General features: G+C 36.6%; 1 protein-coding gene across 2 annotated transcripts in view; it reads right to left on the minus strand.

The window, feature by feature from the left end:
- Itga1 (integrin subunit alpha 1) overlaps window positions 1-23156 on the minus strand; it is a 159076-nt gene that overhangs the window by 79122 nt on the left and 56798 nt on the right. For both annotated transcript variants that reach the window (XM_020178086.2, XM_074077506.1), the window contains exons 3-6: window positions 6623-6735; window positions 4637-4725; window positions 4409-4520; window positions 3730-3857 (exon numbers count right to left, since the gene is read on the minus strand). In XM_020178086.2, the coding sequence (XP_020033675.1) occupies window positions 3730-3857; window positions 4409-4520; window positions 4637-4725; window positions 6623-6735 (442 nt within the window). The remainder of the gene's footprint in view (window positions 1-3729; window positions 3858-4408; window positions 4521-4636; window positions 4726-6622; window positions 6736-23156) is intronic.

A 23156-nucleotide genomic window follows, 5' to 3' on the forward strand; every position in this document is an offset into this window, starting at 1 on the left:
CCTTGAACCACACCTCCAGCCACATTTAAACCTTTGATATGGACAAGGTGTCTAAGAGTTCTCTATCCCACTCCTTCTTAGCCTTCTATTTTTGCAATTTCTGGAAAAATCTCTCAAAATTTATTTTTATATTTGTTATTTTCAGGAATAGAGGTAGAAAGAATAAGTAAGGAGGAGGAAAAATCCTAGAAACTAATTTTGATAATTAGTTAGAATTGAGTGGTTTAGTAAAAACAAGCAAGCAAGCAAACAAAAACAAAAAATCAAACTACTTTAGATTATGTTAGCAATCCATCAAGAAAAAAATGATTGTCAAAATAAATTGTTTTGGGAAAGAATTACTGAGAACACATGAGTGATTAGCATGTTTTTTAGTGCAAATTTCTTCACAGAGGAAGTATCTTTCCAAATTTTCTGTCAATTAATTTCTTTTCTGAGTTCACTGAAGGAAGATCAAACTTTGAAAATCATATTAAATGTTGTTATGTAAATGCAATGACTTAGCTAATATGACTTTCTCAATTCCTTTAGAGAATTATTTATAAAACTTGTCATTGATATAACTTAAGCCAAAATATGGAAAGATCAAAAGAGAGTAAAGTATAAACAATAAAGCCTAACATATAAATTAATACACTTAAAAGAATATTAAGTGTGCCAATTATAGAAAAGTCTCATTAAAAGTTCACTACTAGAGAAAAATGCAGCACTACATAAATTATGATATGCTTATTTATTCAACAAAGGTTCACTGAGGGTTCATTAGTTCATGATTACAGCAGAGCCCTGGGTGACCATTGATCAAGGTATGATGAGGTAGCCATTGCTCTCGAGCTGCTGATGGTCTAGAGTATGCGGCAAACACAGTCACACACATCAACATAAGTATAATGTCTATTTCTCCAACTTTAATCTGTTTAAGAGTCATATGGGTTGCTTCTTTAAAATGCAGGTTCCATTCCACACATCCCACTCCCCCCACTAGAGATTCTGATTCTGAAATCGGGGGTATAGTTCAAGCATCTCCAGCATTTGGAAGCAGGAAGTCCACTAGCCATATTTGGAGGAACACTGTATCAGACAGAAGTGTCATTGAGACGATGGCCATATCTGCCTTATTTTCCACTGTTACTCAAGACACAGTATACCCTCAATAAATACATCTGAATGAATTAATTAATTAATGAGTATGGTTAAGCTTCAAAATGTATGATACAGAAAAATGTGACATAAAAGTTCAGAAATACAATTTGTGTCTTTTTTTAGGATGCAGGTTCTCCTGGGTAAAATAGATAATACAAATGACAGTGGGTACAGTACTACATTAGGAAATATTTCTCTTTGTGAAATGGGGTCATAGAATTAAGTAACTCTGACTCTACTTGTCAGCCTCAGGGTAAATTCATTTCTCTCCATTCACTGGTAGCATCTGGCTCCCAAGGGCTGGCCCCATTCCTCTGAATAAAGTTATTGTTCCCTCCAAGAAAGAAATAAAACTGCATGAACCCCACCCTGGCCAGTTAGAATTCCTCTGATGGACAAGCAAAGTAGCTCCTCTCAGAATTCTTACGAAGGCAAATTAATTACAGTTCTGACAGTGGAAAACATAGAAATTGCAATGGAATGAGTTGAACATAATTGTTATTTATTTCTTTCAAAAACAGAGTCACTGGCACCAGTCTTCACATTCATAGTGATTATTATTCTAAACTAGCCTTGTAGATTTTCTTCAGGAAGTTGTGGAGCAACTTCAAACATGTCACAGCTGCACCAATTGTCACAAATAGCTACACATAATTTCTAGAGTAAAATAGGCAAGCAAATTAAAAGTAAAATCAAATATTCAGATGGCTAAACAATATTAGAAAACTCAAAAATTATTCCAAGAATGTTGTTAGCTTTGGAAGCAAGGAATTGGACAAGAAGGTAAAATGTGATAGACAAATCAGGTGGAAGGGAAGAAAGTACATCATGGGGAGAAGTGGTGAGAGAGAAAACTATGCGAAAACAATTATCACTTCAGCTCTGGAATGCAGGGGATGGAGACTGGAAAGCCTGGCAAAGCTCAGACCAAGAGCTGCCTCAGGAATAACAGTGATGGTGAGATGGAAAGGGATACAGAACTATTATTTAAGAATTTAAATGGGAACAGTTCTGAAACATCTCTAGAAGTAGAGCTTTCCAAAAGCAAAAACTTAGTACTACAGTTCAAGAGCTGTGGTTCTGATCTGTTGTCAACAAGCAAGGTTGAAGAGAGGGGAGAGGAGGAGAAGGAAGAGGTCGGTCTTCAAAGGGAAAAATAAAAGGTGGGATCTAGTGGAACAAGGCAACAGAAGATAGGTCAAGCCAAAATTCTACGGTGGTCTTTTAGGATGCAGGCTGCCTAATGGCCTGTGGCAAGAAGAGATACAATATCCTTTCTAAATTTCTAGTAATTCACTTCAGAAGGTCAATTTCAGATGAGAATTGCATCTAGGAAAATTTACAATTTGTTATACATAAAAGCTCATTTCCTTTTGATGATTTTGCAGATTTCAAGAAGTTCTCTATTGTTCATATATATATACATATATATATATATATATATGTATATATATTGAGAGAGAGAGAGAGAGAGAGAGAGAGAGGGAGAGGGAGAGACAGTTAAAGGATATATATATATATATATATATATATATATATATAGGAACATAGAAAAATAATATTTAACTTTGAGATTTGAGTTTTAAATTGCAATCATCAACTGGATCCTTTTGGGAAATTCTATATACATATACATTTATATGCATATATTTGGAGAGAGAGGGATAGAGAGAAACAGACAGAAATTCCACATGGATGCACACAGACACATATTTGTTCATATGTATATACTGTATCTCAATTTTAATGTCGGTGTGACAAACATTGATGCTGTCAGATTACTTTTCAGTGCATCAGGTATTTCTCCCAACACAGTCTCAGACAGGACTGAAAAGAACAGTCCTGTCCTAGTCTTGTCCTAGTCACCTATGCTTTTGTACCACCTCTAGTTGTTTAGACTCTGATTCTACTGCTAGCTCCTGCCTTGTAGGCACTGATGTAACTTTGACATTTTATTTGCATATTATCCACCATGTTTGTTCTATTCTTTAAGATGTATGACTACATGAGTTTAATAAACATTAAATTAGTTATATTTGAACTCCATGTCTAAGGTAGAAGAGTTGTGTGAGAAATTCTACTTCATTTAAAGAAATAAAGGGATTGTATTTAGAAATATATACTCTGGGGTAAAACAACAATTTATACATCTAGAGCCTGGAACATTACTTTTTATTTAAGGAAAGAAATTGTTAATATAGAGGGAAACAGATTTTAAGGACTCTGCAGTAGTCACTTACTAATGTGTTTACATATATGAGAAAGAGGACTAAAATGTGATGGATTCACCAAAGGTGGCTATACTTCTTTCATGATTGAGAGTAAATTATGACTGTTTAGAGATCTTACGTTCTGTATATTTTCAAGAACATTGTAGATGACAGCTTTCATATTCTCTGTTTAGAAAATAACACGGTCTGAAGCAGTATCCCTTTCATCAGCAATAAAAACAGGGCTATGGAATGTATGATTCATCCTTAAATTTAGCTTTATTGATTAGTTTCTTTTCAGAATATTTTTGCCTTATTAAAAATATGTACATTTTTGTCTTTAGAACAACAGAAATGACAATGCAGAGTCACAAACCTGTGTCTGTTTAGGACCAATATCCATTCTTTTAAGAAGGTCATTTAAGAAAGCGGTAACACTTTCCCAGGGGTAAATACTGTTGGAGCCGTCCAGCACTATGACTATGTCCAGCTGAGTACTGCATTCTTAAACAAAAAGAGGCAATTGTGCAAATTTAAAAGAAGCTCATTTTAAAAGATTAGTGGATGTCACATACTGCTTTTATTATTAAAAATGTTCATAAAGAAAGTAATAAGGTAAGCAGAACTCATTGCATTCAATTAGAATTTGGGTTTCATACCAAGTAAAACCTACTTCTAATTAATTTTCATCAATATTGGATGAGAATTATGTCTGCAGATTTTCTCAATGGGAATTTAATGTAACAGTTCTCATTCTGTGTATATCTCAAATGAAGTTACTTTCTTCAAACAGACCAAACTTTAAATACAAGCAACCTGAGAGCTATAGCTATGGAGTTTAAACCTGTCTCTGTAGAGCTTATTTACACTGATATTAATTCTAAAAATAGCAGCAAAGTTTGGTTAGACGCTGGCAAAGCAAACATTTACCTAAATTGGTAATGCTGGTAGATGACAAAATCCTTGAAGCTTTTTGGTATGCTCCTGTGTATACATAGGCCTTATTCATTGTTTATGCTTTTCAAACATGCAAGAACATTGCATAAAATGTGTACCTTGTACAGGGGCAAAGGAATTCACAACTTGAAATGTGGGGCTGACGTCAGAACAGATTCCAGTTGTGTAATGCAAATGTCCACATCTATAGGCATATAGAGGTCCACAAGCCTTTTAAAACATTAAAAATTAAAAACTGTAAGACTGAAAAATTATATAAAAGGTTTTTAAAAACTTATAATGATAACATTCCTGTTGTTAGGAAATATTACTCTTTCCTTCCTTACCAGAAACCCTCCATTTGGATTGGTGACTAAAGTTGATCCAAATGTCATGTTCTCTTTTACATCTGTGACATTGGGAATTGATGTATTGACTGAAAAATAGAACAAAGTTTGATGAGGTTGAAAATAAGTTCCACAAAGAAAAGTAAAGTGTCTTCTCATTAAAGCATTCTGTTTGCTTTGCTCCTATCATAGTGCATTCTTCTTTTGGTTCTAAATAGACTTCCAAGTATGACAGGAGTATAATGAACAAGCTAGGGCTGAAGAGCTGGCTTATGTCCCAGAAACTTTGTATCACTCTTTTAAATAGTTTAGCTGAACTGTGAAAGAATGCAGAACTAGCAGGGCAATGAGAATGTGAGACTGCTTTTCACACGTTTTAGCTAATTAAAACAAAGTATTTTGTTTCATAAGGTTGTAAATATAATATAACCTTATACTTTTTGTTATAAGTAGTGATAAAATGTTATTCCTGGTAATAAAAAAAATGTGTAGGACAGAAAAAAAAGAGTCAAGCATAAGTTGTTTGACCGTGACTTTCAAAATCATGGGACATCATCAGGTTTACAAACAAAACTGGACCAGGATGAGATAATTGGCCAGGAAGTCTAGATAAAGGGATACAATGAAGGGACTACATTTGACATTCCAAGCTGGAATGCTGGGTGCCACAGCATGCTTACCTGAAAAAGTTGGCAAGAAGTTCCACTTTAAAGACTGGGCAGGCAAAGCAAAGGTTTCTAAACTCCATTTAGTGGAGTGTGTAAGTATTTGAAAGTAGCAAAATTCAAGTTCAAGGAAGATTCATCTCACTGGTCATGCCTAGAAGTTGTTCTTGCCTAAAGATTATCTATAGATTTAGTTAACAATAGGACTGGATAGGATGGTACATGCCTATATTCCAACTATTCAGAAGGTGGAGATAGGGAGAATCGAGATTCAAGGCCAGCCCAAGCAAAAAGCATGTGCAACCTTATATCAATAAATAAACCAGATATGGTGGTATATATCTGTAATCCCAACTATGTGGCAAGCAACAGATAAGAGGATCACGGTCAAAGGCTGGCTCTAAGCAAAAAACAGGATACCCTAACCAAAAAATAAGTAAAAAAACATTAGGGGTGGTAAAGTACCTGCCTGGCAAGCATGAGGCTTTGAGTTCAAATCCCAGTACTTCCAACAATAATAATAACAATAACTAAAAATTAAAGGAAGCAGATTCCTGAATGCCCAGGTTGACTCCTTAATCTTAGCATTGGTTTTTGCCCAAAACTTTCGTCTGCTCTGCTTTGACAGCTCCTAGATCTGGACTATTATATTCATTGGTCATGAATAATCTAGATTTTAGTATTTTATACAAGGGTTGGCCTGGGATCATCATTGCTAGGAAAATTAGAGGCTACAGCAGAAGCTTTCTTACTGTTACAATGTAGTTAAAATATCTAAACTAATTTAAAAATTATTCCAGTATCCAGTAATGGATTAGTATTGATAGGGCTCTGATTCCTAGATAATACCAGGAGAAATTTCCAGACATGTGCAACTACAGTGATAGTTCTATCAAATATACCTATTTCAACAGAAATTTTGCTCCTGATATTCTTTTTCAAAAAACTATATATTACAATTCCTGTTGTTCTACTTCCTTTAAAGAACCAGGCACTAAGTTAAATTTCATGGAAGGAATGTGATGGATAAAGTTTCTTTGGAAAAATCCTTTCATGTTGCTACTAGTTTACAAAAAGTCTCAAACAATGGTTAGGGGAGGTAAAAGTTATAAAAATAGTAAAACATTCTAAATCTATAGATGTTTCATGATGAGTGATTAAAGTAAATCATAGGCATAGTGAATAGGGAATCAAAATGTCACTTTATGTGAATTTGGATGTTGACTAAAGAATGATAGATTATTTCTAATATTTTCTTCAGTCACTTGAAAGTTGTTTTCAGTGATTTAACATGAGACTTCAACTGTTTGACTTTCCATACCTGGTAGATCCAGTTTTATGCAAGGTAATGATCCACCTCTCCCAACTGGACACTTATAAACATCTCCAGTTCTGGTTTTGGGTTGGCCAACTAAAGGAGAACCAATAAGCACCCTGGAAATAAAGCAATTAACATTTTTGAACAATGAGAAGCAATTTAATTATTTTATCACTAACACTAAGACAACTAACCATAGTCCCTGTAGACATAATTAGATAAACATCTTCTTGGTAATTTAGTGTTATCTAAAATAAGCAAAGTGCCTTATCCAAATTGCAAATTGATTTGAATTAATATTAATATATATGTGTGTATGAATGAGAAAGATTTTTGTACCTGCAATAGTCCCCCTTTTTTCAATTTCCAATTTCTTCACTCATTATGAATGTCTTTCCTTTAAATTCATGAACATAGTTACAATTGCTATTTTAATACCCATAACTGATAATGCCAATATCAGGAATATTTCAACATCACTTTCCGTTTATTACCTTTCCTTAGGTTGGTCACATTTTTTGCCTCTTCATACATGTATTTTTGGAACACAACTGGATTTTATTTTTGAATTATAGGAATGGAAATTCTAGATTCTGTCATGTGCCTTTGAATATTCTTAACTTTTTGTACTAAGAAGCAATTTCCCTAGCTGAACTCAGTTTTGCAAATTTGGACTTTTTTGCAGAGGGGTTAAAAAATCTCTATTCAGTTCTTCTTAGATCGCATGGGCCCTCTGAAGCCTACTCTTGACTTCTGGTCATTGGCTGTTTGGAAAGAACATGTGTGCATATGATAGAACTGTCCTGTGGTTTTCTACCCAAGATGCAGACAGTGTCATTGCCCCCAAATTTCTATCCTCTTTTCCTTCAAGATAGTAAGACTAGGAGCTCTTTCTGAGTTATACTACTGCCTGGGATGTTCCTTCACTGGGAAAACAGAAATAAAAACAATGAGATCTAGAAAGATCTCAAATACTTTGCTGTATTATTTATCTATCACTTTATCATATTTTTATGTAGGTGCTGAAACAATCAATATTGATTGGCCAAATCTGCTACTGTGTTATTTTATAAAGCACATAGAAGTATAAATGAATTTTCCAATGAGAAATTGATAATTTTATGGAGGAGTCAGAAAATAAAAGCATAGGATCATCATAAGATTTAATAATAGCATGTGTTAATTTATAAGCATTTAGATATGACCCAGGATAAGATCACTTATAGTCATTTCAGACAAAATTATAAAATCATTCTAGTAGTCATTAGTGGAAAAAAATGTAACCAGGATTCACTTTAATTTTAGTAAGTCATTTGACGGTCTCCCAGAATGGATGAATGAGATTGAATGTTAAAGTAGTTCAGTGGATCCAAGTTGCTGATTCGTTGCTGGGTAAACAGCTATATCCAAAGACTCTGAGTTCTTGTAACCAAAGGATTCTTATTATATACCATAAGACTGAACTTCTGATTGTCTTACACTATATTCTCACTAATGGCTTGAGTAAAAACATGAAAAGCATCAAAATATTTAACATATCTATATCTACATATAGATGAAATTTTAGATGTATCCCAACGTCCTAGAATAATAGTAACATCAAGTTCAATAGGACCCTATGTAAATAGCTTTACGAAACTGCATGCTACAATCTGTATTACTACAGGATGTGGGAAACTTCACTTAATGGAAGTTCATGTGAAAAAGTCATGGAGGATTTAGTTGACAGCATGTAAATATGAGCTAATAGTGTATTTTAGTGCCAAAAATGCTAATGTGACCTTAGGTTGTGTTGCTGGAAATAGATGCCCTGGACAAAGAAAGTGATAGCCCCTCTGTGCTTTGCACTGGTCAGGCCACGTCTGAATGTCCAAATTAAGAGGGACATAGGCACAATGGAATGTATTTAGGAGACTATGACTCAGATGGTTAAGAGCCTGGCAATTTTGTCAGACACGATGTTCATGGGAAAGTTGGAGGATCATGTTTGAACAGAAATGAGAGGTTATGTAGAGACACAAGTGGATCAGACATACATTTTTTTAATTTAAATAATTGAAAGTCTGTTATATTAAAAAGCAAAAGAATTCATTTTGTATAGGTGCTTTGAGCAAACTAGTATTAATAGAAATAAGCTTTATAACAATTATAAATATTGAATTATTGAACAGATTCCCTAAAACATAGTTATAGTATTTGCAGAGTAATTTACTGATGTGAATAAAGAGCCATAAAATGTTTAAACCTTTTAGGCATAATTCTCTCTCCTGTGGGTCTATTATTGAACAGTGACCTAAAACTAAGGGAAAAAAGGCTTAATGCATAAAGCTAAAAGTAATTAAAAAAAACTAAAGAAAATACAGTCAACAGCAAGAGTTAATTAATTATTGCAGGGCCATTCTATAAAATATTGTGCTGTCATTAAAAAGCAGTTAATAAGATTGCATGCTAGGATGAAAACTTATTTATGAGCTAATTCAAAGGGAAAACCTACCTAATTTATTGAAAAAATTGTGATCTGACTCAAAGTAAAGGAAATCAAATTATTATACTCATAATAGCAGTGATAAGAGTTAGCATTTATTGAATTTATACCATCTGCCAACACTATTCCAAGTGCTTTCCATGTTCCAAGCAATTTACTCCTCTCTGTGAAAGCAAGAACCTTGGTGCCAGACTATGAGGGTTCAAACAGTGTTATTTTTATTTCCTAGTTGTCTAGTTCAGGAAAAGTCAGTTACTCTGTGTCTTTTGTTTCTTTATTAATAAAATGGAGACAGAATACTTATCTTACATGATCAACATGAAAATTAAATGAGTTAATGCATGTAAAATGCTCGGGATAACATTTGGCTCATACTATACACTGTCTAGATGTTAGTTCTTCTTATTATCATAGCTTCATTTTAGATTATTAAATAGCTAACATCTATGTGACACATTGATTAAAAGAGAATGCATCAAAAACATAACATTATATTAAGGAGATTATGATTTGTTTTTTCCTGAATTTTTTGTTTTATGTAATATGACTTAATAAATTTTTTATTGTCAAAAGCAGTTTAGAGAAAAGAAGTGAGCCTACTCTTGCTGAAAGTATTTAAATTGAGGCTAAATAGCTTAATTAATGTTTACTAAGAAACTTCTACATGTTGGGCATTTATACTAAGTCATGAGGATAGAAAAATGGATAAAATGGCTGGGTGTGAAGGTGCAGGCCTGTAATCCCAGCTTTGCAGGAGGCGTAGACAGGAGGATTTGGGTCACAGGCCTGCTAGGCAAAAAGCAAGAGACTTTCTCTTAAAAATAACTAAAAGCAACCAACAGTGCTGAGAGTGTGGCTCAAGTGGTAGAGTGTCTGCCAACCAAGCATAAGGTCCTACATTCAATCACCAGTACCTCTAATATATGTATATGAAAATAGGTAAAGCATGATTGTTTAGATTGCTTAGAACTCAAAAGGAAAGCAAAACCATAAGTGCAGGCTGCAATATTGAAGATATCTGCACTGGTGCAACTTCAACAAAGATGTCATTCCTTTGAAAAGTGCAGGTAGCTCAGGATAGCTACAATAGCAGTTGAGGCTGAAGACTAAACAGGGTTCAAATCATGAATGAAGAACTTTGGATTTAGTATATGGATAAGGAAGTTAGAAACCAATGAACTTTTGTTTATTTATTTATTTATTGTGGTATTGAGGTTTGAACTGAGAGCCTAGCTCTTGCTAAGCAGGTGCTCTACCACTTGAGCCCCTCTACCAGCCCTCCTTTCTTTTATTAGTTAATTTTCTTTTTCTGTTTTGTGTTGAGTTTTGGAGACAGGGTCTTGCTATATAGTCCAGGTTTATCTAGAACTTACTATGCAGCCAGGCTGGCCTCCAATTCATGATCTGCCTTCCTGCCTCCTGAGTGTTGGGATTACAGGTGTGTGCTACCAGCCCCAGTTTCCAATGAAAGAGGGGTATGATATAATAATCTCTTTGATTTTAAATGTGTTTGCCTGCAGTGTCATGTACAAATTGGAAGGGAACAACATTATACAAAAGATCAAGATAAGAGTTCCTAAAGTAATCCAGATGAAGATCTCAATTAAGGAAGTGGAAAAGGGGATTCCAAGATGGCGGCTAGAGGTAGGAAGCAGAAAGCGACCCTCCTATAGTGAAATCTTGGAGAGATGCTGGAGACACACTTTGTAGGCATAATCACGGAGAAAAGGCATAACTTTGACCACTCCACATCTCTAGCCGGTGCAGAGAATCTCCACTTCACGTTAAACGGAGAAACGAGGAGGGCCCCCGGGGCCGCCAGTGGCCGGCGCCCATACGGCTTGGGAAGACGCGGACCAGGTGAGCTTCGCGGTACCGCGGTAGCCCTACAGACAAGCCTGGGCCAGAGCAGCATAGCCCCCTGGACAGACTGACCTCCACCGGGGAAAAAAAGAGAAACTGAGTACTAAGCAATAAGAACAGTTAAGACACGCTGGAAAGAGGGTGGGGCGCCCTGAGCGCTGAAGATTGGGGGAAGGGACTCCTTCCCGGGACTGTAAATAAACAAGCCGGGCGGGCCGGAGAGGTTCTGGCAGGAGTGGGGTGCGCCCAGCAACCAGGAGCGGGGAAGCTTGTGAGAGGAGGGAAGACCCACTTCCCATGTGAACTGTAAACAAACATGGCGGCCGGCCGGCAGGAGCAGCAGCACCGCCCAGTAAGCAGGAGCAGGAAAGCTTCTGAAAGTGGCAGTGGGAGGAAAACTTCAGAGGAGAGGAAGAAGACACACCTCCCACATGAACTATAAATAAACACGCAGGCCTGACAATGCGGGGGCAGTGTCACCTTTCCCAGTGCTTGGAAAGGGGAAAGCCTGTAGCAGAGGCTCCCGCACAGGAGAACTCTGAGCAAACAAAGCCTGTGCGACCAGGTGAGTGCTAGCTCACCCCAGAGATCTGCATAAATAACGCCGCAAGCTACAGGCTGAGAGCAGCAGGCAGGCGAGCCACAGTTGCAGATACCACTCTCAGAACTGTCTCCAGACGCTTTTTTTTCTTTTTCTCCCTACCTTTGATGAGAGAACAACCGAATTACACCTGCAAGCCGAAAAACTTACTGAAACTGTATTGCATTTGAACTGGGGACACTTGGTGGGGCTTTTGTGTGTGTGTGTGTGTGTGTGTGTGTGTGTGTGTGTGTCTGTGTGTGATATTCCCATACAAATGCAAGAGGCCTCCAGGACACCAAACAGACCAGATCAAAATAGAACTTCTCCACGACATATCATCATTAAAACAACAAGTTCAGAAACTAAGGAAAGAATATTGAAGGCTGTAAGAGAGAAAAAACAAGTAACAGACAAAGGTAAACCCATCAAAATCACAGCAGACTTCTCAACAGAAACATTAAAAGCAAGAAGAGCACGGGTTGAGATCTTCCGGGCACTGAATGAAAATAACTTCAACCCCAGGATACTCTACCCAGCAAAGCTATCATTCAAAATAGATGGAGGAATAAAAGTCTTCCATGATAAGCAGAAACTAAAACAATATGTGACCACAAAGCCACCATTACAAAAGATTCTGCAAGGGATCCTGCACACAGAAAGTGACACCCAACTTAACCATGAAAAGGCAGGCAGCACCAAACCACAGGATAAGAAAAAGCAAGACAGTAGAGAGTAACATCAAGTTAGGTACACACAATCAAACCTTCAAACAACTAAGACAACTAAATGGCAGGAATCACCACATACCTATCAGTACTAACGCTTAATGTTAATGGACTTAATTCACCCATCAAAAGACACCATTTGACAAAATGGATTAAAAAAGAAGATCCAACAATTTGTTGCTTACAGGAGACTCATCTCACCGACAGAAATAAGCATATGCTTAGGATGAAAGGCTGGAAGAAGATTTACCAAGCCAATGGCCCCCGAAAACAAGGAGTAGCAATACTTATCTCTGACAAAGTAGACTTCAAACCTACATTGATCAAATGAGATAAAGAAGGACATTCCATACTAATAAAAGGGGAAATAGACCAAAAGGAAATAATAATCATCAATCTGTACACACCCAATGTCAACGCACCCAATTTCATCAAACATACCCTGAAAGACCTAAAAGCATATATAAACGCCAACACAGTGGTTGTGGGAGACTTTAATACTCCATTATCATCAATAGATAGGTCATCCAAACAAAAACTCAATAAAGAAATCCAAGATCTAAAATATGCAATAGATCAAGTGGACCTAGTAGATGTCTACAGAACATTTCATCCAACCTCTACACAATATACATTCTTCTCAGCAGCCCATGGAACCTTCTCCAAAATAGATCATATCCTAGGGCACAAAGCAAGCCTCAGCAAATATAAGAAAATAGAAATAATACTGTGCATACTATCTGACCACAATGCAGTAAAACTAGAACTCAACAACAAAAGTAAAGACAAAAAACATGCAAACAGCTGGAAACTAAATAACTCATTACTTAATGAAGAGTGGATCATCGATGCAATAAAGGAGGAAATTAAAAAGTTCCTGGAAGTCAATGAAAATGAAAACACAACCTACCGGAACCTATGGGACACAGCTAAGGCAATCCTGAGAGGAAAGTTTATAGCCATGAGTGCATATATTAAAAAGATTGAAAGATCCCAAATCAATGACCTAATGATACATCTCAAACTCCTAGAAAAACAAGAACAAGCAAATCCCAAAACAATAATAAAAATAAGAGCTGAAATCAACGAAATAGAAACCAAAAAAATCATACAAAGAATTAATGAAACAAAAAGTTGGTTCTTTGAAAAAATAAACAAGATCGATAGACCCCTGGCAAACCTGACTAAAATGAGGAGAGAAAAAAACCCAAATTAGTAGAATTAGGAATGCAAAAGGGGAGATAACAACAAACACCATGGAAGTCCAGGAAATCATCAGAGACTACTTTGAGAACCTATATTCAAATAAATTTGAAAATCTAAAAGAAATGGACAGATTTCTAGATACATACGATCATCCAAAACTGAACCAAGAGGAAATTAATCACCTGAATAGACCTATAACACAAAATGAAATTGAAACAGCAATCAAGAGTCTCCCCAAAAAGAAAAGTCCAGGACCTGATGGATTCTCTACTGAATTCTATCAGACCTTTAAAGAACTGATACCAACCCTCCTTAAACTGTTCCACGAAATAGAAAGGGAAGGAAAACTGCCAAACACATTTTATGAAGCCAGTATTACACTTATCCCAAAACCAGGCAAAGACACCTCCAAAAAGGAGAACTGTAGGCCAATCTCCTTAATGAACATTGATGCAAAAATCCTCAACAAAATAATGGCAAACCGAATTCAGCAACACATCAAAAAGATTATTCACCACGACCAAGTAGGCTTCATCCCAGGGATGCAGGGGTGGTTCAACATACGAAAATCAATAAACGTAATAAACCACATTAACAGAAGCAAAGACAAAAACCACTTCATCATCTCAATACATGCAGAAAAAGCCTCTGATAAGATCCAACATCATTTCATGATAAAAGCTCTAAGAAAACTAGGAATAGAAGGAAAGTTCCTCAACATTATAAAAGCTATATATGACAAACCTACAGCCAGCATTATACTTAATGGAGAAAAATTAAAACCATTCCCTCTAAAATCAGGAACCAGACAAGGATGCCCACTATCTCTACTCCTATTCAACATAGTACTGGAATTCCTAGCCAGAGCAATTAGGCAAGAAGAAGGAATAAAAGGAATACAAATAGGTAAAGAAACTGTCAAAATATCCCTATTTGCAGACGACATGATCCTATACCTTAAAGACCCAAAAAACTCTACTCAGAAGCTTCTAGACATCATCAATAGCTATAGCAAGGTAGCAGGATATAAAATCAACATAGAAAAATCATTAGCATTTCTATACACTAACAATGAGCAAAATGAAAAAGAATGTATGAAAACAATTCCATTTACAATAGCCTCAAAAAAAATCAAATACCTAGGTGTAAACCTAACAAAGGATGTGAAAGACCTCTACAAGGAAAACTATACACTTCTGAAGAAAGAGATTGAGGAAGACTATAGAAAGTGGAGAGATCTCCCATGCTCATGGATTGGTAGAATCAACATAGTAAAAATGTCGATACTCCCGAAAGTAATCTACATGTTTAATGCAATTCCCATCAAAATTCCAATGACATTCATTAAAGAGATTGAAAAATCTACTGTTAAATTTATATGGAAACACAAGAGGCCACGAATAGCCAAGGCAATACTCAGTCAAAAGAACAATGCAGGAGGTATCACAATACCTGACTTCAAACTATATTACAAAGCAATAACAATAAAAACAGCATGGTTCTGGCACAAAAACAGACATGAAGACCAGTGGAACAGAATAGAGGACCCAGATATGAAGCCACACAACTATAACCAACTTGTCTTTGACAAAGGAGCTAAAAATATACGATGGAGAAATAGCAGCCTCTTCAACAAAAACTGCTGGGAAAACTGGTTAGCAGTCTACAAAAAACTGAAACTAGATCCACGTATATCACCCTATACCAAGATTAACTCAAAATGGATCAAGGATCTTAATATCAGACCCCAAACTCTTAAGTTGATACAAGAAAGAGTAGGAAATACTCTGGAGTTAGTAGGTATAGGGAAGAACTTTCTCAATGAAACCCCAGCAGCACAGCAACTAAGAGATAGCATAGATAAATGGGACCTCATAAAACTAAAAAGCTTCTGTTCATCAAAAGAAATGGTCTCTAAACTGAAGAGAACACCCACAGAGTGGGAGAAAATATTTGCCAGCTATATATCAGAAAAAGGACTGATAACCAGAATATACAGGGAACTTAAAAAACTAAATTCTCCCAAGACCAATGAACCAATAAAGAAATGGGCACGTGAACTAAACAGAACTTTCTCAAAAGAAGAAATTCAAATGGCCAGAAAACACATGAAAAAATGCTCACCATCTCTAGCAATAAAGGAAATGCAAATTAAAACTACGCTAAGATTCCACCTCACCCCTGTTAGAATAGCCATCATCAGCAACACCACCAACAACAGGTGTTGACGAGGATGCGGGAAAAAGGAACCCTCTTACACTGTTGGTGGGAATGTAGACTAGTACAACCACTCTGGAAAAAAATTTGGAGGCTACTTAAAAAGCTGGACATCGATCTACCATTTGATCCAGCAATACCACTCTTGGGGATATACCCAAAAGACTGTTACTCCAGAGGCATCTGCACATCCATGTTTATTGCGGCACTATTCACAATAGCCAATTTATGGAAACAGCCAAGATGCCCCAGCACTGACGAATGGATTAAGAAAATGTGGTATCTATACACAATGGAATTTTATGCAGCCATGAAGAAGAACGAAATGTTATCATTCGCTGGTAAATGGATGGAATTGGAGAACATCATTCTGAGTGAGGTTAGCCTGGCCCAAAAGACCAAAAATCGTATGTTCTCCCTCATATGCGGACATTAGATCAAGGGCAAACACAACAAGGGGATTGAACTATGAGCACATGATAAAAGCAAGAGCACACAAGGAAGGGGTGAGGATAGGTAAGACACCTAAAAAACTAGCTAGCATTTGTTGCCCTTAACGCAGAGAAACTAAAGCAGATACCTTAAAGCAACTGAGGCCAATAGGAAAAGGGGAACAGGTACTAGAGAAAAGGTTAGATCAAAAAGAATTAACCTAGAAGGTAACACCCACGCACAGGAAATCAATGTGAGTCAATGCCCTGTATAGCTATCCTTATCTCAACCAGCAAAAACCCTTGTTCCTTCCTATTATTGCTTATACTCTCTCTACAACAAAATTAGAAATAAGGGCAAAATAGTTTCTGCTGGGTATTGGGTGGGGGGGAGAGGGAGAGGGCGGAGTGGGTGGTAAGGGAGGGGGTGGGGGCAGGGGGGAGAAATGAACCAAGCCTTGTATGCACATATGAATAATAAAAGAAAAATGAAAAAAAAAAAAAAGGAAGTAGAAAAGGACCAATTCTATAGATATTCAGAGTAAAACTATCATAGTTTGTGTTTCCCTGAAAGCAGATCTGAGGTAAAGAGAGTTGTTAGAGGAAAAGACAGAGGGAAGAAAAAAGGCCAATAAGTAACAGGTTACTTCTGTAGGCAACTGGGCTCAGTCTTGCTGGGGAACATCTTAGAAACCATATGCACATGTATGATTATGTTTTGAGGTGATTGAGGACCTACGAGTAAGTATTACCATTTTGAAAGAGTACAGAGTAAAAAAAGGGCTGAGAGTTGATCTCTGGGAAGTAACACTTAGGGTTTCAATGAGTGAAGGAAGAAAATTAGGTAGGAATGGCTACTGAGAAGGGGAGAATCAGAAACAGGGGTGTCACAGAAGCCAATGAAGGAAAGAAAATCAAGAATGGGAAGTGAGAATGGCAGCACTGAGTTTGCAGCAGGCTTCATTTCCAGTACTTAGCTAAAAATAAGACAGAAGGAGCTATGCTAATAAATGTGGATTTTTTTTCAGGGTAATTGCAAGTCATTAAGTATTTAAGAAAGCTTAAACTTACAATGAAGGAAACTTGCATATAGCTAAATGATGGTGAGCAAGAACAAGCAACAAGAGAAGAGCTAATGTCACAGAAGAGGCAGTAGTGTCCCTGAGCAGATATACAGGGTGGATCTAAAGAACAGGTTTGTCTTAAATATGCAGAAGGGCCACCACTCCCTAGGCAGGGCTCTTAGATGGCTCAACATGGAGAGGTTTACTAATGTGGGTGATGGCTTGGAATTGTGTACACCTCTGCGACATGACTTTGACCCTGACTGGTTCAAGAAAAGAAAAAAGAAAATCTATTTTTAGTCATGTTAAATCTGAGATTTGGTCTGATAAATAGAATGAAGAAGAAATGACACTGTGACTTCTAGGGCTAGGTCTCAAATAGTCTTGCAGATTCCATTTTATCCTTTGTTGGTAATCTGAGAGCACCACGTTGTGAAGAAGCCCAATGTGGATTAACAGATGATCAGAGGCCACATGGAGAACAGATGCTTTACCTGTCTGATCCCATGAACTGTCTGGCATATGAGGTCATTCCTTTTGGATCGTCTAGACTGGGATGAGGTACCAGATGGCTAAAGTCATATAATTAGCCAAGGCAACAGGGGAATACTACAATACTTAGTAGCTTTTCTCTCTCTCTCCCTCTCTCTCTCTCTCTTTCTCCTTCCCTCTCTCCCTCTCTCCTATCTTCTTTAGAAAATAGTACCTGTATTCATCTAGTCAGATATAGAGGAGAGGCAATAGGGTAGTGGGCCTGGGGAGAGTGATTTAAATTGAAATAGGCCAGTCAGACCTCTATGGCCAGGATAAGGTAGGTTACAGCTAGTCAGGGATGCTTTGGACTGTGTTTCTATAATGGAAGATCAACAGGCCTTCAAAGTCCTTTCCAATTCTAAGATCCCATTATTTAATATAACAAATATAACAGTGTAGAGGCAACCAAGTAGTTGGAAAAATGCACTGTTAATGTTAGGTGAAAAGTTAATCCTGAACAGCATGCTAGTAATGAAGTGATCGTGAATGATAAGGCAGAAGGAAAGGGAGATAGATTGTGGACAGCCCAGAGGAATGTGTGGAGAAAGGAGAATGAAGATTGAAAACAGAAGATGACGGGGAAGATGAGTGGGTAGAACATAGAATAAAGCTACCATATACACCAGCATAGGGAGGCTGACTTGGCACAGCAACTGGAACCCTGACCTACTGAATATTCTGAGATAACCGAAGACAGAGGTGAAAGAGTTCAGAAAGTACCAGAACATAGTAGCACAGGATTTAGACAGGAAGTTGGGGGTTGGGACCAATAGTAGCGAATGGATTAGTAGGACATAGGTCACAAAACAATTGTGTTTTTTCCTGGGAACTGCTTGCTCTGAAAACAAGCAAGTGGTTCTTCAAATTATGTATCTTACCACTTTAATCTTCAGTAAGGTTCACTTTTCCCAAGCTGCATAAAAATAACAAGATCCAAGAAAAGTATCAGCAGAGAGTTTATGGAATTTCAGGAATTGCCAGCATCCCCAGTCTTGTTATCTGACTGCATTTTTTTTCTCATAGCACTGATTATATTCTGTCATATGATATAACCTACATGTATTTAAAATTTATTATTTATTTGGTGTTCCTCTCTCCCTGGTGAATATAAGTTCCACAAGAACAGAAAATTTTATTATTCATAAATCCTTAGTACAGACAACAATGCCAAGTACAAAACAAAAAGCATTTAATAAGCATTTTTGAATGAATAAATGAATGGCTGCATCAAATACTCTATGAATCTGAATGAGGCACATCTAGAAATTCTAGACTCATGTAACCAGGTAGGAATTTTTTTTTTTTTTTACCATTTTAGAGGCTGGATATTTTGCTTAATCAGAATGTTGTACATGATTTTGGTTGGCATAGAAGGCAATTTCTAGCTCAAAGTTCTACAGAATTCTTATTGTTAGAGGGACAGACCTCTCTGAAAGTCAGGAAGCCATTGCTCCACGTCTTGTCACATATTTGTCACATATTTGCTGCATTAAAACCCATGGAAGTTCATTCTGTGAGTCCCAGTTTCCTTTCTAGAAAATGAAGATGACAATAATACCCGTCTAAACCTACCTGGTTAGTGTGAAGACCCCAGGCACACTGTTTCATGAACTATGGGTATTAGTATTTTACTATTTGATTCAATTGGCCTTATAGAAACATTTTTATTTGGCATTTTTTCAATGTTTTGCCTATACATTATGGGAATTAAAGGATATTGTAGACATTATTACTGATCTCTAGAGAAAAACCTTATGAACTCAAGGATCATCAATGTGAGGAAAATATCTTTTCTCCATGAAAAACTCTAGTTATAATAAAAATTTAGTAAAGTGAGAAAATTTTGCTTTTCATAATAGTCATTCTTGTTATTATGGCTGCTGTTACATTTATTTGAAGGGTAACTGTCTGATGCCCATGTTTCACATTTATATTTTTATTCCCTGTGAAGGATAATCTCTAGGAGATGGGCATCTCATATTTACATTATTTCAGTGACACTCCCGTTCTTGGTATCTAGTAATAGAGTCAACCAAAGTCACTCATAGAGCACCATTCACTCCTGTAAGCCATTTTTAAATAAATGGAATAAGTGTTCAGTCATGCTAGAGAATTAAACTTGTGCAGTGACTCTCCAGTTGCAGTAATTTTGGTCATGAAAGGCAGAAAGGTGGAGATGAGGTGAGCCAAAGATGGAAAGTTTGGCAAAGAGGGAATTTCAGTTTCAAAAGGCATTATAAGCACTGTAAAATAAACATTATTTTTAAGTCTATAAAAGAAAATTTCAGAAAGTTTTCCCTCCTTAACCTTGAAAAAATTTTATTTAAAAGACAAATATATTGGAAACAGGACACCAATCACACAGGCCCCTGGTACGCTTACTTGGGAGAAAGCAGAGTCCTTTGGGGAAAAGGCAAGAGGATGACATATTTTGATATGTACTGGGTTGGGGAGGGAATCCACAACCTGAAAATCTTATTTGGGAGGACAGACTGAATAAAGTTACTGATACCCCCAAGAGAGGTTGTTTGAACCTCTGTTTTCTAATGAAAACATTAGGCACAGAAAGAGTGAAGTAAAGTACCAACAGACAGTGGAAAGTCCCAAACCACAGCTGTGTTTTCCCATTTGCCCGTGACTTTGCCATGCTGATGACTGCCACTAAATCTGGAAACCTGGAAGGCTTTGTGCCATGCTGAGTATATTTAAGTTTCTTCTCTCCAAAGCAAAATTATTAAGCTAATTCTATTCTTTCTGAATTCTTCTGAACCATATTGCAATTACTTGGATGCTGCAGCTCGCTCATGCTAACCATAAATGAACAACCGCTGATCTTAATCAGAGGTATGATGTGTTCTGCTACCAAGAAAGTGGTGGTTTCTGAGCAAAAGATATAAAGTAAATTATACTTGACACTAAACTCCTGAACGGTGAAGGAGTTATAAGGATACCTTTTCTATTCAGTTCTGATTCTCCCAAAAGAATGAAAGCAAGCACACAGACCACACTTGGGCTCCTTCGGCAAGTGCTCCTTCTTTAGGCAGACTACAGCCAGGAGGTAAGATGGGTCAGGGTGATTTTTTTTAAGTCTTAGTTGGATGAACTTCCAAAACATGAGCAATAAATATGATTTATGAAGGTATTCATCTCTGGAGAAAATTAAATAACAAAATCCACATTCCCCAAAGTATGTCAGTTATTCCATAGTGCATTTTCCAAAGCAAATCTGAATTCTATCTGATCTTATAAACACTTACAGAATAGCCAAACAAATTTCTACAATTTATTTTGCATCACCAGTGCCTGGATCTCTTTAGAACTACATGCTACTACCATGCCATCCTTATAGGCTTATAAATTTAGGTACTAAAGATTGCTTACTTTTAAATTCAGTTAGTCACATCCTTTTGTTGCTCTGATTTTTTCACAACTTTTCCAAAAAGTCACTGTAAACATGGATGTCAAAATGGACAAAGGTAGCTGGCACCCCTACGTTAAGTGCTCACAGACTCACACATATATTAATATGTGAAGTCTGGTACTTTTACCACAAAATAGTGATTATCATCATTTACTTTTTAAAAGGGTCATAATAAAGGAAACAGCATGTATCTATTACTTTTACAAAGAGTTCTAATAAAGGAAAAGGCATAAGGCTGGGGGTAGAGACTTGAGATCCGTTTTCAACTCTAGATAGTTGTATTTCTCTAGGAGAATTGCTTTTAATTTATTTTTTGCATGTCTGTTTTTCTTTGATGGTTAACAGGGTGTTAAGCTAGATTTGGTTGCTTAGCCAACACACAATCATTCAGGGCATACTGTATTTATGGCCACATGTTAGTTTCCAAGCAGTGTGTAGGGCTGTGGTTGAGCAAACACCAAAGCCAGCCCTTGTTCACTAGGCACTTCTCCTAGCATGTTAACATCTCTTCCTTACCTGTGTACCAATTTGAGGTTTCTAACTACCTAGATTTCATGTTGAACTCAAGCTGTTTAAAGGTATATCATCAACTTCCTAAGAAAGTTGATTTTTCCTTTCCTAGGTACCTATTTCCCAATAGTCCAGTGTGGAAATTTTGAAATATGTCTACTCCTTCCAACACCTTCATTTTTCCATTTCTAAAGTTCCATTAAAATGTAATGATTTAGCTAAATTTATCTTGGATATACTTTTCTTTTATTCCAGTTGCCCCTAATAAAGCCCAAGGCCTCATCTATGGAGCACTAAATTGTGGTTTTGTTTACCTATAGTTTTCCTGACTTTCAGGCATTTCTTTCAACAATTCAATCTGTATGTAATTTCCCAAACTAGGCTTAATAAAACAACTTACAATATCTTCTCAATGTCCTCTTTTAGGTTCAATCTCCTTTATTAGGCTTTTCAGGTCTATCAATATCTGTTTCCCTTCCACCATCCCAATGTCACAAGTCTGCCTTTGCTCATGAGGCTCCCAGCTTAGGGTGACATTTCTTCGTCTCTTATTAAAAGGTAAGTTACCTTTCAAGACCTCTCTCCAGAATCAAGAATCACCTTTGCCTTCTTTTTGAACATCCATTGAATTTATAATCTATTCCATACTGCTTGGCACCATTATTGATTCCTAATTATTTCACATATGCCCTGTAGATATCAGCTTTTCTAGCTGCTTTATGTTGACATTTCCCATACAATTTCACAGAATGCCAGATACGTAGGACTTAATACATAAATACTTATGGCTTGATCGACCCATATTTATGGTATGGCTAAAGAAAAAACTCTAACACACTAATAAATATTTGCACAGACAACTAAGCTAGATTTAATGGGAGAAGCAAGATGTATAGGCATGGTCTTGGATCTAAAAAGACTGAAGTCTTATTATTAATTATCTCATAAACATATATATATATATATATATATATATATATATAGCATTCTGAGTGGTTCAATTCAGTATGCCTTCATTTACAGAAACCATTAGCCACATCTTTTTTGCAACCTTATTCTTACTTGCCAATTTATACACTCTTGTTTCTTTCATAATGTTGGTCTGTCTTTGTTCTTCTTATCTATACCTTCACCTCTGCAAAGATAGGTTGATTTGGGGGGAGGAAATGAATTATGACTTCAAGGCCTCCTTCTGGACTAAATTCTCATTTCTTATTCCTTTGCCTGCTGGTACCTTGAAAGAAAGGAATTGGAGCATTCAGAGGGTGGAAATATCACAGTAGGATAGGATCTTAAAATATGAGACACAGACTGACGTGATCAAATGGTTGTATTATGGTTCCTAACAAGGAATATGAATTCTCTCCACTCTAATAAGACTGACATTCAGATAATCAAGGATTATCTGAACAACAGACAACAGACTTCACTAAAATCAGAGAGAGAGGACTAGATGGGAGAGATAATGTGTGGGTTTTCCTTTGATATTAAGGATAAA

The sequence above is a fragment of the Castor canadensis genome, chromosome 6 (assembly GCF_047511655.1).
Source record: "Castor canadensis chromosome 6, mCasCan1.hap1v2, whole genome shotgun sequence".
Classification (NCBI taxonomy): domain Eukaryota; kingdom Metazoa; phylum Chordata; class Mammalia; order Rodentia; family Castoridae; genus Castor; species Castor canadensis.